A 16,076-nucleotide genomic window follows, 5' to 3' on the forward strand; every position below is an offset into this window, starting at 1 on the left:
CACAAGCACAGACGATTCTGTCAAAACCTTCATCAGTGTGCATGCAGCGGGTCCTCAGAAAGTATAACAACTTGGCAAACGTCGTAGCTGCTATGACGCGGTGTCCACCGCTGTCTAAGTGGCAATTGCCAGTATTCACATTGATCTTGAGTGCCAAGTTTCTACATCTACTTGAGACGGTTTTGGACCCTACTTGAGCACCACCCCAGAAGTGCCTTGTGTATCAACTCACTATGAATACTATGCATGTCTGAATGAGTTCTAAGGCCTTGGCTCCACTTGCATATCCCTTCCGATGCAAGAGCATCGGATGCGATCTGCTAATGACCTTCGACTCAGGCTCTGCTGCGAGCATGAGCCGAGTGTCACGCATCTGTGATCTGATACAGAGAAGAGAGGAGTGATCTCTCCATCTCTTCCACTGCCTGTCTCTCCTTATATAGTGACAGGCCCACGCCAGTGCCATGGGGGGTTACTTGTTACCGGGTGGCGGTTCTGGCTCTGGGGGTGCCACGGTGGCGTGGCCCGGTTCCGTGCCCCCTGGCGGTGTCAATCAAAAGGGGATGTATGGATGATGGGGATGGTAGTTTGTGACGCCACCTGTGGTATGCGGCAAGTTAGGTGCCGTCGCTGCGGGATGGGACCTCTGGGGCAGATGTTGGTGCAACTTAGATGGTATAGCTCTCCACAGGTTGACCTGGGCCACAAGGCAGATGGTGGTGGTAGTAGTAGTCTAAGATGGCGGGTGCAGGCGAATAACGGAGCAACACAGGGGTGCAGTCTCAGGGTTTTTACTCACTGTAGCTAGTTACACAGATGCCAGGGACCACCTTTGGAGTGCCGGGATTCACCGTGATGGGCTCAAGCCGATCCCGGGTAGTTCACAGGTCGAGTCTGGTGCACCTTTCTAAAGTGTACCCTTTCCTGGTCGACTCATGCACTTGCTTCTTCCTCCTCCATTGCTCCTTCGCTCACTGAACCCTGTATTAGTGCCTGTGAACCCTGTGGGGTGGCATGAAGCTCTATCCCTTTGGTCCTTGAGGATCCCCTTCCAGGGAATTTGTGGTAGTGGTAGCTTCGGTGCATGCAGACACCTTAGCCGCTGGTTTTGCTAGTTATATTCCCCTAGCCTAGGGACTAGTCCCCGTGTTAAAGCCAAGTTCTTCCACCAGTAGATTATATGTGGAACAAGGCCATGAGACATTAGCTCCCGTGGTCTCTAGGAACCCTTTTGTCTGTGCCCGGGCCGAGCAGTACCTGCTCCATGCTGCGGATCTTAGCTCCTCCACTGCTCCTTCGACTGAAACTCCACACTTCACACTGTGTTCCCACTTGTACTATTGTGTTCCCACTCCTACGACTCCACCTCGCAGCCTGGCTTCGGGTATAATCACGCCCTCTGCCATGTCTGATGAGGTGTTTCTGAGCCTGGATGTTGTGTTTTGTGTGAACCGGTTGATGACCTCCTCCATACCCAGGATGGAATACCACACCTCTGGATGAGGTGCAGTACCTCTGTGGCAACTGAAGCCTCAGGGGTGCTACAATTGCACTGCACTCTGATGATATCCAAGTGCAGTGTGATCTGTCACCCACCCACACACACCCACCCACTTGTATGGGTGCATCTGATGTGAGAATCACTGCTAAACACTGCATGCTGTTATTCTTTTCTCATGCCCATTTGGCATGAGAAAAGAATAGCATATAGACACTGCTTCATAGTTTTACACTGGTGCAAGTGCAATCCGATGTTTTATTGCATTACACTCCTCATATTTATACGCAAATGTGGGCAAACTCTCTAAATATAAATTCGACTACATAAGGTGCTTTTGCATCCTTTATTTTATCAACTTTTTTAGGAAAATAAAACATGAAGAAACCTATTAATTACATTTCTTATTGTTTTCTTCTTGTTAAATGTATTTTATTTCAACAAAAATATTTGCGCAATATTTCAATACCTTATTTATGTAGTTTGGTTTACATGTTTTTTAGGTGTATGTTTTTTACTGTTAGGGCTCATTCACACATCATTGTTATACATGCCTATGTGGCTATTCACTTGTTTGGAATTTTTTTTATCTAATGGTCCACATAAAAAAGAAGACATCTTACTTTAGGTCTGATATGCGGACTGAACTTGCCCACTCAAGTGAAAAAAACAAACAGCAGATGGACGCCATCCTAGCTACATCATTGTGCTGTCCATGTTCACTGTTTGGGCTTGGTGTATTGCACGGACACGTGCAATCTGATAAAACATTGGATTGCTCCCCTCTAGTGCAAAACTATGGGGCAACGTCCATCTGCGATTGATTTTTCATGCCAAATCTTTTGTCAGTGAGTCTCGGCTCACATGCGCCCATGCAAGTCTATGGATGCGTGTGAAACATCACACTGCACTCGCATGACATTCGAGTGCAGTGCGATATATGCAGACACAGGCCGATCACAAGATGGGATTACAGTCACATGACCCTTGGCTGACGCTCGCAGCAGAGTGTCATTAGCATATCACTTCCGATGCTCTTGCATCGGAAGCTATGCGCAAATGGAACTAAGGCCTTTGCTAGGAGAAGGTTACATACTAGTAAAAATGAAGGTAAAAACTAAAAACTAAGACACGGACCAAAAAACACTGATGAAAATCTGATCCGGCACACTAATGAAAAAAACGTCTTTTTGGGGGGTTTTTGATGATAAGAAAAAAAGATCGAGTTAGTCTTAGTAATATAATTAAAAAAGTAGTGTTTTAGGCCACGATTAATCAAGATCAGTTATGTTTAAATCGGCTCGAGGAAGCGACTTGTTGGAGTCCTGCTCCTGATTCATTAAGAGGCATAATGAATCAGGTGCGTCTGACAAGTGATGTATGCTTCTGTGCACCTTATCACAAATCAGTGACTGAAGTAAGAGTTCTGAAAAAAGGTACTCCACAGCTTGTCAGGTATTAGATGAGCTGTGGTGTCATGCCCATGTCCTGCCCCAGCTTTTCCTCTTGTAGTAGACCTGGGAGAAACTGGCATGAAATGTACCAAAATGTTTGCTCAATTCCATGTTGCACAAATGCTTTGTGACTTATCAAGGCAATTCACAACAGAATTCTGTCAAAATTGCTTTGATGAATTGATACTTTTTTTTCCTCAAAGGTATCGACCATATTTGGACATTTGAGAATAAATAAGCGTATACTTTGCCAAGTGTGATGTAAAAGGGAATTGCTAAAGTAATATCTTCTGAGGAAAGTGATTGTTAAAAAACACCCATGTACCTTTTTGTGTGTCAGGTTGTGTAACATAGGTAGTAGGTCCTGGAGCACCTATTCCACCACGTTCTCCCTAAAAGAAATATTGGTAAAAGTAATTGTGCTGACATACCTGTTCAGAAACAATACTATTTCACTCTAATTTGCTTCCTTTTTCTTCTCATGGCTCTGTAGTGTTGTATCATTTTCCTAACCAGTGGCATTTATTTTAATTTACATCAAGGTACACTTTCTACTGTCTGTTCCTTTACAGGGAACAGGCATCCCATAGCTTTAGGCAACAGACAACAGACGTTGACTAATTCTTTAATCATTTGTTTTACTCTATAGAGTTTATTATTTGTCTGTAGCAAGACAGGGGATTCCCAGAAAACAACTTCCTTTTGAATTTTCTTTTTAATTAGACAGCTAGTAAACTTATTTTCTCCTCTTTTTGGGGGAGGCTATATCCTGCTAGCAACTAAAAGACACAGTGAAGAATATGTGGGTAAGTCTACTGCCTATTTGAACACATTTACAATAATGCCTCCTGTCTCTTTTTCTTCCGCTAGATAAAAGATACATATGGTTTTACTAACCACTATGACTCAAGGGGCTTTTGTACTTTATTTAATATGTACTCATAAAAAGTGAACCACATAACGCTGTCCATGAGCAGAGATTTTGAGAACTACATATAGTGGGAGAAACAATGATTGAATACGTTACCAATTTTCTATGGAAATATGTTTCTAAAGATTCTATTAAGATGAATTTCTCAAATTTCTAGCCGGATTTCAGTAACAACCCATCCAATCCATACAGACAAAGAAATCAAACCATAGATGTACATTTCATCTTCATCATCCCGATAGATGGCAGCAAATTTATGTTAAGAATGTCTTGGTACATTTTCCCATTCATCCTTCCTTCAATCATATGACGCTTGCCAGTGCCTAATGCTGAAAAACAGCCCCACACCATGATATTTCCACCATCAAATTTCACTGTTAGTATGGTGTTTTTGGGGTCATATACAGTGCCTTTCACCCTCCAAACATGATGTGTGTTATGGCATCTAAAAAGTTACATTTTAGTCTCATCTGACAAGACTATTTTCTCCCTGTATTTCACAGGCTTGTCTAAAGGGGGCTTTACACGCTGCGACATCGCTAATGCGGAGTCGTTGGGGTCACGGAATTTGTGACGCACATCCGGCCGCATTAGCAATGTTGCTGCGTGTGACACCGATGAGCGATTTCGCATCGTTGCAAAAACGTGCAAAATCGCTCATCGGTGACATGGGGGTCCATTCTCGATTATCGTTACTGCAGCAGTAACAATGTAGTTCGTCGCTTCTGCGGCAGCACACATCGCTATGTGTGACGCCGCAGGAACGAGGAACCTCTCCTTACCTGCCTCCCGGCCGCTATGAGGAAGGAAGGAGGTGGGCGGGATGTTCCGGCCACTCATCTCCGCCCCTCCGCTTCTATTGGGCGGCCGCTCAGTGACGTCGCTGTGACGCCGCACGGACCGCCCCCCTTAGAAAGGAGGCGGTTCGCCGGTCACAGCAACGTCGCCGGGCAGGTAAGTATGTGTGACGGGTCTGCGCGATGTTGTGTGGCACGGGCAGCGATTTGCCCGTGTCGCACAACAGATGTGGGCGGGTACCCACGCTAGCGATATCGGGACCGATATCGCAGCGTGTAAAGTAGCCTTAAGGCTATGTGCGCAATGGGAAATGGAATTTTCTTGAGAAAATTCCGCATGCTCTCAAAGATTACCGCACCCCCGGTAAAAAACCGCGGGAAACCGCATGCGGTTTGCTGCGGTTTGCTGCGGTTTTACCGCGGTATTATTCGCGGTATTGCCGCGTGCGGGTTGGGATGTGCTTTATTGCATTCAATGCAATAAAGCACATTGAAAAAAAAAAAAGTCATTTAATTCTGAGATAGTAGATAGACAGAAGAATAGATAGAGGGATAGATAGATAGATAGACAGACAGATAGAGGGATAGATAGATAGACAGATAGAGGGGTAGATAGATGACAGATCGCTGCATTTCCCACGGTCGGCAGTGAGTTCACATTACCGGCCGTGGGAAATGACCGGTAATTACCTCTGCTGTCTGCTGCTTTCATTCAGCGCTGTGTCTGTGACAGTCGAGGCTGGATGTAAGCAGCGCAGGACGTCGGAGCGGTGGATTACGCCGGAGCTTTGGTGCGGGAGGGGTTAATAAAATGGTGAACGAGGCTTGTTTGTTTTATTTAAAATAAAGGATTTTTCGGTGTCTGTGTTTTTTTCACTTTACTTACGGGTTGATCATGTCAGCTGTCACATAGACGCTGCCATGATCAAGCCTGGAGTTAATGGCGGTGGTCCCCCACCATCATTAACCCCTTGTATTACCTTGCTGCCACTGCTACACGGCGGCAAGAAGAGCCGAGGACACGCCGGTGCTGCCGCATAATGTATGCGACAGTGCCGGGGCAGCTGCGGCTGATATTCTCGGCTGCCGGAGGGGGAGTGAGGCGGGGGACATTAACCCTGCCCCTCTCCCTCCCCAGCCTGAGAATACAGGGCCGCCGCTGTGTGCTTACCTCGGCTGGAAGGTAAATATGCAGCGGAGCCCACGTTCTTTGTTTTCTATATTTCCGTTTTCTTTCTATGTGTGTTCTATGTGTCTGTGATGTCTATCTGTGTCTGTGATGTGTCTGTGTCTGTGATGTGTGTGTGTTTACTCTCTGCTTTGCTTCCTCTTCCTGTAATGACATCACTTCCCTGCAAACCGCAGACAAGCGATGTACATTACCGGAGGGAAACTGCGAAATACCGCAGGGAATAACGCAGGAAAACGCAGTGAACCGCACAGAATTTGCTGCCTGCGTTATTCCCTGCGGGATTTCATGATTAACATTGGAGTCAATGGAGTGAAATCCCGCAGCGATGTGCGGAAAAGAAGTGACATGCACTTGTTTTTGCTGCGGGATTCCCGCAGCAAAACATGCAGCTGTCAAATTCCGCCCAGTGCGCACAGGATTTTTTTTCTCCATAGGATTTGCTGGTGATTCACTGCAGAGATGTTATGAACATTTTCTGCAGCGAAACATGCAGCAAATCCGCGGAAAATCCGCGGCAAAATCCGGTAAGTGCGCACATAGCCTAAGTGTTTTTGAGCAAACTTTAAAGGCACTCCAACATGCTCTTTGTTCAGCAATGGAGTCTTGTGTGGTGAGCGTGCATACAGGCCATGGAGGATGAATGCAGTCCTTATTGTTTTCAATGAAACAATTGTACCTGCTGATTGCAAGTCTTTCTGTAGGTCTCTACAGGTGGTCCGTGGCTCTTGGACAAAACATCTGATCATTCTTTTCACTCTGTCTGAAATCTTGTGGGGAACACCTGGTTGTAGTTGATTTTTGGTGAAATTACGTTCTTTCCACTTCCTGATTAGGGCTACAACACTGCTCACTATAGCGTCATAGGCTATGTTGTGAGGCAAAATTTTAACCCCGTGCGTTTCAATTTACCAATCAATTTTGCCCCTATCTACATAATGGGGAAAAAGTGAAATGAAAAGTGTATCCGCACTGTCGCATTTACAATCATGAAATTTTGCACAGACACCTCATGTGACCCAGGGAACGTCGTAGACTATGTTTTGACAGGAAAATTTAACCCCGCGCTTTACAGTTACTATCCAAAAAACATGCCTCCATTAAAGTAAATGGAGCTTGGAACTACAGGTTATTAGTAGGAGCTGTGATTGGTTGCTATAGGAACAAAAGACATTCATAGTAATAAGAAGCTTATATGTGAGATAATAAGATGTCAGTGGGGAGACGGATAGAGAGAGACAGAGAGAGACAGAGAGAGTGACAGAAAGGGAAAGAGACAGAGAGATAGAGGCAGACAAGGAAAGAGACAGACAGAGACAGACCTGGAAAGAAACAGACCTGGAAAGAGACAGACCTGGAAAGAGACAGATGGGGAAAGAGACAGACAGACATGCAGACAGGGACAGAGACAGGCAGACAGGGAAGGAGGAGACAGCCAGAGAGACAGACAAAGATAGATGGGGAAAGACACAGACCTTGATATAGATAGACGGGGAAAGAGACAGAGAAATAGAGACAGACAAGGAAAGAGACAGACAGAGACAGGCAGACAGGGAAAGAGACAGACAGGAAAAAACACAGACAAATAGACGGGGAGACAGACGGGGAAAGAGACAGACCTGGGAAAGAGACAGACCTGGAAAGAAACAGATGGGGAAAGAAACAGAGAGATAGAAACATACAAAGCAAGAGACAGACAGAGACTTGCATACAGCATGGTGTGTGAGGCTCTCCGTAGCTCAGTAACCCGGGGTCGTCATGGTGATGACCCAGGGTTACCATGGCAGCAATCGGGTCCCTGTGATTGCATTACAGGGACCCGATGTCATCCTGAATGCTGGGATCGCATTGAGCACAGCATTCAGGGGGTTAAACTGCCGGGAGCGGCGCGGTCACCGCTCCGGGCAGTGAAGGCTGGGTGTGAGCTGTAACATCAGCCAGAGACTCGGCAGCGATCATGAGGGTACAGCGTCTGAACCTCCGCGATCACCATGACTAAAAAAAGCACAAAAAGCAGGAAAAAAAATGCATGTGAAAATACGCGCAAACACAATAAAAAATAAGTGTTCTTTCTGCCGCTTTTTTTCCTGCCAAAACATGCTTTTTTGGTTGCAGAAACATGGGCACATAACCTTAAGGAATTAGCAATAATTTATATATAATACTCATAAAGAACAACATTTGTTGCAATAAAACTTAATGTGATCTCATTTACCTTCAGTCCTCTAAAGCCAGGTATTCCTGGATAACCAGGTCTTCCAGGCATTCCCTATTGAAGTAGAAAATAATGAACTTGAATGTACGTTAATTAAAGTACAAATGGATAATATGTGCTATAGTTTATCAGGCAATTTGTTTATATTTCATATGTATGTGCTACATATAGACTAGATTCTGGGTATCTAATGTTGGCATAACCCAAAGTAAAAAATATCAGTAAGTCTGATAACATAGAAAAAGGAGTAGTCAGGGGCGGCTGAAGACATGGACCTTTGGTGCAACCTCTGCAGCCACACAGGGCCAAAGAAGTAAGAGGGCCACTTCTTCCTCAAAAGTAGCAAGCAGTTTTCAGTACAGAAACATTATTGGCCTGCAAAGGGCCCATATACTGCATAGTGGCCCTCTTATGTCTGAGTCTGCTTCTGGGCATAATGATAAGATCATTGACATAAATGATAACATTGCTTTATGTAAATCAAAGGGCTGACACTTGTGCCTGTTTAGTTCTTCTGAAACAACAACTCCCAACACGCTCTAAAATCTGGGTGTTGGAGCAGATTGGGACTTGTAGCCTTTTAGCTAGAGGCTGTACACAACTGCTATATGAAAAGGTCCATTATGTCTTCTGTCTGTAATTCACAATATAAACATACAATAAATTGTAGTTACCAGGAAGAAAGAGCTAAGCTTACCTCAAACCCAATATCACCAGGCTGTCCATCGCTCCCAGAAAAACCCTACAAGGAAAATTGTTATTATTATTGTGTTCAACTAGTTCCTCAGATTATTTGATATTTGTTATGAGATTTTCTTAGCCCAAGTTCCATAAAAAGTAAAAAAATTCCAACATGAAATGGAAACGAACATTGACAAGTTTACTTGTTTGATTAAGTTAGAGGAAATGCAAGTGTCAAGGGGAGAGAATAGAGGAAGGTATTGACACATACTTTGTTAGTTACTACTTAGGATGGAGTCTTTGTTGCATGTGACTTACGTGCGAATAGCACCACACTGCCTAGACCAGCCAGCCGCTTTCCTAACCAGGGCATGTCAGGTTCATGTATCTCTATGCAGCTGACACTCGTCCGTCAGGAGAGAAGCCGGCTGGTCCGAGCAATGCGATCCTCGCACAAGTCACCCGTAAGTGGGACTGTAGCCTTATAGAGGATCTTCACGGGATCAAAAGTGGACAATTTTTCCTCTTATTTTATTCCCACTTCTTTTTAAATATCTTTTTAATTCACCATACAGTTACAGAGATATGGGCCTTTTTATTCACTGCCATATTTCTTCTTGGTATTTTCTAATTGGAGTGAAGCAATTTGCTCCATGGAAGGCATCTGCATGTACGCTAGAATGAATCCTAAACATGTGACCAATATTTAGTTATTTTACATGCATTAATCTCTTGTCATGTGCATGGAGACCATCAGTGCTTGGTGCATGCATTAAGGGTGCTTTACACGTTGCAACATCGCTAACAATATAGCGTCGGGGTCACGGTGTTTGTGATGCACATCCGGCGTCGTTAGCGACATCGCAGCGTGTGACAGCTAGGAGCGACGATCAACAATCGCAAAAACGTCAAAAATCGTTGATCGTTGACACATCGCTCCTTTTCATAATATCGTTGGTAGTGCATGCCGCTTGTTGCTTGTTGTTCCTGCGGCGTCACACATCGCTGTGTGTGACACCGCAGGAACGACGAACATCTCCTTACCTGCGTCCACCGACAATGCGGAAGGAAGGAGGTGGGTGGGATATTCCACCCGCTCATCTCCGCCCCTCCGCTTCTATTGGACGGCTGCCGTGTGACGTCGCTGTGATGCCGCACGAACCACCCCCTTAGAAAGGAGGAGGTTTGCCGGCCACAGCGACATCGCAGGGAAGGTAAGTCCATGTGACGGGTGTAAGCGATGTTGTGCGCCACGGGCAGCGATTTGCCCGTGATACACAACCGATGGGGGCAGGTACGCTCGCTAGCGATATCGATAGCGATATTGCAGCATGTAAAGTGCCCTTTACTGTGTAAGCTGAAACTTTGGTGCCTACTGTCATGTGTCTTGCTTCAAGTTTTATCTAGTTGGTTCTTGACCACTTACATTCTCGTCAATTTGGTATCAAACAGTGATAACTCCCCCTTTTTCAACTAACTATGCTTCCAACTATATATAGGAACAATCAACACCTTTGCTATTTTTTGGTATTCCTTTCCTAGATTGTGCAAGGCAATTATCGCTTAATGTTTTAGACCACTCTCATAACATATCTATAGCATGCAATCAAAAAGCACAGTGAACAATTAATGGTACATATCAATTTATGACAATGTAAAGTATTTGTATTTCCAAAGTTGAAAAAAACAAGTGAAATATAAGCAATGTGTCAACTCAAGCCAGAAAAACCTGGATCAATAAATATACAATAGGATACATCAATGACATTTCCAATATATTTTGTGGCATTTATTTTACCCTTGCTCCTGGGAAGCCCATTATACCTTCTTCTCCTTTTTCTCCCTCAATAGCACTTTGCCCCTAAAAAAAATAAAAGCAAAATTTACATTACTGTTTCTCATTTTGGAGACCACAAGGTGACATAAGTAGATTTAAGCCTGACAGTGCTTCCTGTAAAAAAAGGACTGTCAGGCATCTGGATTAGAACCCTTAAGTCTAGGCTCTGTGGTCGGCTTCTCTGTCCATCAGACCACAGCAGATACACCTTTGTTTGGGTAGTTTACTTTCTGTTATCCTTGTTTTAGTTCTGTTAGAGCAACGAATATAGTCATTTACTCATTTGTCTGTCAAATACCCTTTTGGGTTTTGCTTTAAATACTTTCCCCCTGCTGGTATTTCCTGCTGGTGATATTTTCATTTTGATGTCCAGCCATATTGCTGTTTGTTTATGCTAGTCAGTGGAAGACCAACTAGGACACATCTCTCTACTGTTTATGCTCTTTACTCTGCACTTATCTTCTATTCGTTGTTATTATGTAGGCACCATATTCTTTAGCAATATACACCCTCACTTATATTTTGTTCTTTGTCTTACTCACTCTGGGATCACTTTCTACTTCAGCACACATTTCACTCGGAAGGTAATTTGCACTCTGCTCTGCCCTCCAGTTCTTTAGGAAGAACATGAAACACTTGATGGCCGATTAGGCAAAATAAGTCTAAATTGCCATTGTTTAGTCTGTGGTTAGGACTAATTCAACTGATTAAACAACTAGGGACTGCGGGGTTAGGCTCTGTAGTCTGTACAGGAACCGTTAGGGTCAGTTGCAGTTTTTAGCATGCTACCTATTTCCCTTGTTAGTTGCTTCAGAACCATAACATTATCACCAACCCACTCCATTTTTGTGTGCTGGGAAGCCATCAGTACACTGTGTACACCCATGCCACGTAATTACAGTCCATGTCCCTGAAGGTGGCAGACATTAAGCAGCAACAACGCATGTGTCATCCGCTGCTACAGTTGTTTTACTTCACCCAAAGCCGTCTTGTGAGCCTAAGGTAAATTTTCAGTGTTTCGATGGGACTAAAGTAAGTTTCCCATCTTTCTTTCTTCGTGTAAGAGAAGAGAAGAGAGTCAACATATGAGTATTATTCTGTGAATGATCCGTGGAGACCCTCTGGCCTGGGCATTTTCTCTTCTTGAGGATTCTCCAGTTTTGTCCTCAGTTGACACCTTTTTCTCTGCTCTGGGGCTCATATATTGACATCCCGATAAAGTTGTTGTTGCTGAATCACAGGTTGGATCAGGGAAGTTGTAAAGTGGATGACTACTGCTATCAGTTCAGACGCTGGGGGGTGGATACCTCCTGGAATGACCCAGCTCTCCGCAGTCACTTCTGCCTGCGTCTTTCTAGTCAGATATGAAATATGATCATTTATGGTACCACCCCATTGTCCTTGTAAGAAGCTATGTCACTGTGTGTTTGGACAGTCATCTTAGGGGTAAGAGGACATTTTAGGGTGTTTCAGTGACATCTCCCTCTCATCCTATTGAGGCAAGAAGACCCATGCAAATTGGGGCCTGTAGAAAGTCCATGGAGGGAGTTGTACCTGGAACACCTGCTTGTTTATGTCTCTACTGCAGTCTATCGGGCCATGTAATGATTCTGTGTTTGAGATACAATAATACATTTCTTAAGGGTAAAGCAAAAAAATCATTAATATGCAAAGACACGGATTCTAAAGGTTAGAAGTTCTCTCATGCATTCCACTGGTTTCTTTTTACAAGTGTCTTTGGTACCTAAATCTGGAGTTATATTTACCTCTGCATTTGTTGATTCAGGCTCTGCCTTAGATCTTATTGATAGTGATCTTGCTATTGAGTGTGGGTACACGGTTTCCCCCCTTAGTTATTCTATTTAAGTATTGACCATTGATAATTCTCCCCTTACCTAAAACCATGCTACTTCTAAGCTTGAGAATGTTTGCATAAGAGTGGGAGTGTTATGCGGGCTTTACACATTACGATCTATCGTGCAATTGCACGAGCGATCGTACCCACCCCCGTCGTTTGTGCGTCACGGGCAATTAGTTGCCCGTGGCGCACAAAGTCGTTAAACCGCCGTCACACGTACTTACCTGCTGAGCGATCTCTCTGTGGGCGGCGAACATCCACTTCCTGAAGGGGGAGGGATGTTCGGCGTCAGCGACATCACACAGCGGCTGGCCAATAGAAGCGGAGGAGCAGACATGAGCGGGACGTAAACATCCCGCCCACCTCCTTCCTTCCGCATAGCCGGCGCGTGCCGTGGGACGCAGGTAAGCTGTGTTCATCGTCCCCGGGGTGTCACACGGAGCAATGTGTGCTACCCCGGGTACGATGAACAACCGGCGCTATGTTAAATAAACAATATTTTAAAACTCAGCGACGAGTACACGACTCACGATTTATGAGCGATTCTGCGTCGCTCGGAGGTGTCACACGAGACGACGTCGTGAACGATGCCGGATGTGCGTCACGAAAACCGTGACCCTGACGATGCATCGTACGATAGTTCGTCTCGTGTAAAGCCTGCATTACACACAGAATACATTTCATTTTTGGTGTTTCCTTCCTTACCAGCTAAAGTTGTGTTCACTATGCCCTGCATAGTGAAACGCAGTCCCACCATCTATTAGGAGAGTTGCGAGGTTAAATCTTGGTGGAATTTTTGGTTTTCCAATTGTTTATCTAAATTCCTGGCATCTATGAGATCTCTTATTCAAGATTTCATTCAGGATTTTGAGGATGTTTTTTCTGAGACTCAATGTGAAGTTTTTCTCACATATAAATCATATGATTGTACTATTGAATTTATACAAGGGGCCAAATTGACTAATCTCATCTTTTTAACCTCTGTCTTCCTCAAAAAGATGTTTTAAAGGAGTACATTTAAAAGGGTCTCTCTAAGGGTCTCTCTAAGGGTCATATAACACCTTCCACCTCACCAGTTGCCGTGGGAGTTTTCTTTGTTGAGAAAAAAAGATGGAGGGTTGCTTCCTTGTTTGGATTTTAGAGAGATTAATAATATTACTGTACATAATTAATAACTACTATCTATTATTCCTGATCTACTTAATCAACGAGTGGTGGCCAATTGGTTTTCTAAACTGGATCTAAGAGGAGCATATAAACTCAAACGTGTTCGCCAGGGTGATGCGTGTAAAGCCTGCTTTACACCTTGCAATTAAGCATACGATATCGTATGCGATGGTACCCGCCCCCATCGTATGTGCGGCACGTTCAATTTGTTGAACGTGTCGCACAAACGAATAACCCACCGTCACACGTACTTACCCGTCCATACGACCTCGATGTGGGCGGCGAACATCCACTTCCTGGAGTGGGAGGGACGTTTGGCGTCACATCGACGTCACGCGGTAGCCGGCTAATAAAAGCGGAGGGGCGTAGATGAGCGGGATGTAAACATCTCGCCCACCCTCTTCCTTCCGCATTCCCGGCGGGCGTCGCAGGACGTAGGTAAGATTTGCTCATCGTTCCCGGGGTGTCACACACTGCGATGTGTGCTACCCCGGGTACGATGAAAAACCTGACGTTCAATTTTTAGGAAATGAACGAAGTGCATGCGATGAACGTTTTACCGTTCAATTGCAATCGCACGTAGCCGTTACATGCTACAATGTAACTTACGATGCCGGATGTGCGTCACTTACGACGTAACCCCACCGATACATCGTAATATATATTGTAGTGTGTAAAGCGCCCTTAAGACTGCCTTCAATACACCAAAGGGTCACTTTGAAAATTTGGTGATGACATTCAGTATGACCAATGCTCCAGCAGAGTTTAAAAACATCATAAATTATATTTTTTCTTCTCTAGTGGGTAGATTTGTAATGATTTTCTTCGATGATATCTTTATTTACTCAGGTTTTCATGAGGAGCATCGTGAGCATGTTCGGCATGTTCTTCAAGTTCTTTGTGACAACCATTAATTTTTTAAACTAGAGAAGTGTCAATTTAAGATACAGCAGAATCCGTTTTTAGGTCATTTGGTTTCTACTAAAGGTTTTTAGAAGGGTCCCATTAAGGTACAGGCTTTCCTGGATTGGGTACAACCTACTAATCTTTAAGCTTTACAGAGGTTTTTAGGTTTTGCTATTTATTACTGTAAGTTCATTAAGAACATCACTGCCATAGTCAAACCTCCTACTGATATGGCCAAGAAGGGGACTGACTTCTCCTCTTTGTCTATTGTGGCTGTTGATGCCTTTAAGGCTCTGAAGTCAGCTTTTTCAGTCCTCAATCAACCCTATGTTGATTTCACTTTTGTGGTGAAGTAGGTGCCTCTTTTGTGGGGATGGGTGCTGTTCTGTCACAGGAGGAGGAAGGATGGTTACTTTCATCTTTGTGCTTTTTTTCTACGAAATCTTCACAAGCAGAGTCCAATTATGATATAAGTGATTGGGAACACTTTGCTATTAAGAGAACTTTCGAGAAATTGAGGCATTGGTTTGAGGGGGCTAGGCATAAAGTAACAGTCTTTATTGGTCACTTTTTTCACAATTTTTTCACTTGGTTTGATTTATCTGTGACATATCTCCATGCTATTATGGCTGTTGCTTTGTCATATAATTTTGTTCTAGACTTAAGGGATGAAAATCCAGTCAAAATTATTAGTGAAGGGGTGGTGGAGAGGGCTTTGGGGATTGATGTCAGATAATGCATTGTAGAGATACAGGTTGGTTCACCAGATGGCTTGCCACCTGGCAAACTGTTTTTACCATCCGCGCTTCATGCTGACCTTCTTAACGAACTGCATTACTCTGTGTTGGCTGGTCAACCTCGTTCCTCTGCCACCTGCAGAGCCGTTTCCAAGTCCTTTTGGTGACAAAAGTGCTTGAAAGGATGTTGACGAGTATGTTCGTAAGTGCAGAGTTTGTACCAGGATTAAAGCCTGTCATTAGGACCCAGCATGATTTCTTTTGCCTAACGAGGCTCCGTCTCATCTTTAAACTCATTTGGCAATTAATTTCATCCTGGATTTTTCTAATTCTAGTGGTAATACTGTAGTATGGGTGGTGGACCATTTCAGCAAGATGGTTTACTTGGTTCCTCTACCAAAACTGCCTATGGCTAAGAATTTAACTACGGCACATTGTTTATCTCTCATGTCGTTAAGCTACAGGGTGTTCCTACAAACATTATTTCTGATAGGGTTGTTCAGTTTATGGCTAGCTATTGGCATTGCTTTTACTCAAGGTTAGGAATTAAGTTTTCATTTTCTTCAGGTTATCATCCTGAGACTAATGGTGAGATGAAGAGAATGAACCAAGAGTTAGGACAATATCTGACATGTTTTGTTTCTTCTAATCAAAAGAACCGGGTGGATTGACTTCCTCTAGCTGAGTTGTTCTCAATAACCGCACCTCTACTGCTACCAGTACTTTGCTTTTTTTGTTGTGGATTTTTTCATCCAGTTTTTGGTAATTTTTCTGGATTACAGAACTGGTGGAGGAAGGTTGCACTA

The 16,076-nt window shown here is 44.0% G+C and overlaps 1 protein-coding gene across 1 annotated transcript in view; it reads right to left on the minus strand.

The window, feature by feature from the left end:
- COL4A2 (collagen type IV alpha 2 chain) overlaps positions 1 to 16,076 on the minus strand; it is a 359,463-nt gene that overhangs the window by 132,558 nt on the left and 210,829 nt on the right. The window contains exons 16-19 of the mRNA XM_075336673.1: positions 10,564 to 10,626; positions 8,782 to 8,826; positions 8,085 to 8,138; positions 3,278 to 3,344 (exon numbers count right to left, since the gene is read on the minus strand). Of these exons, the coding sequence (XP_075192788.1) occupies positions 3,278 to 3,344; positions 8,085 to 8,138; positions 8,782 to 8,826; positions 10,564 to 10,626 (229 nt within the window). The remainder of the gene's footprint in view (positions 1 to 3,277; positions 3,345 to 8,084; positions 8,139 to 8,781; positions 8,827 to 10,563; positions 10,627 to 16,076) is intronic.

This window comes from Anomaloglossus baeobatrachus, chromosome 2, assembly GCF_048569485.1.
Source record: "Anomaloglossus baeobatrachus isolate aAnoBae1 chromosome 2, aAnoBae1.hap1, whole genome shotgun sequence".
Lineage (NCBI taxonomy): Eukaryota > Metazoa > Chordata > Amphibia > Anura > Aromobatidae > Anomaloglossus > Anomaloglossus baeobatrachus.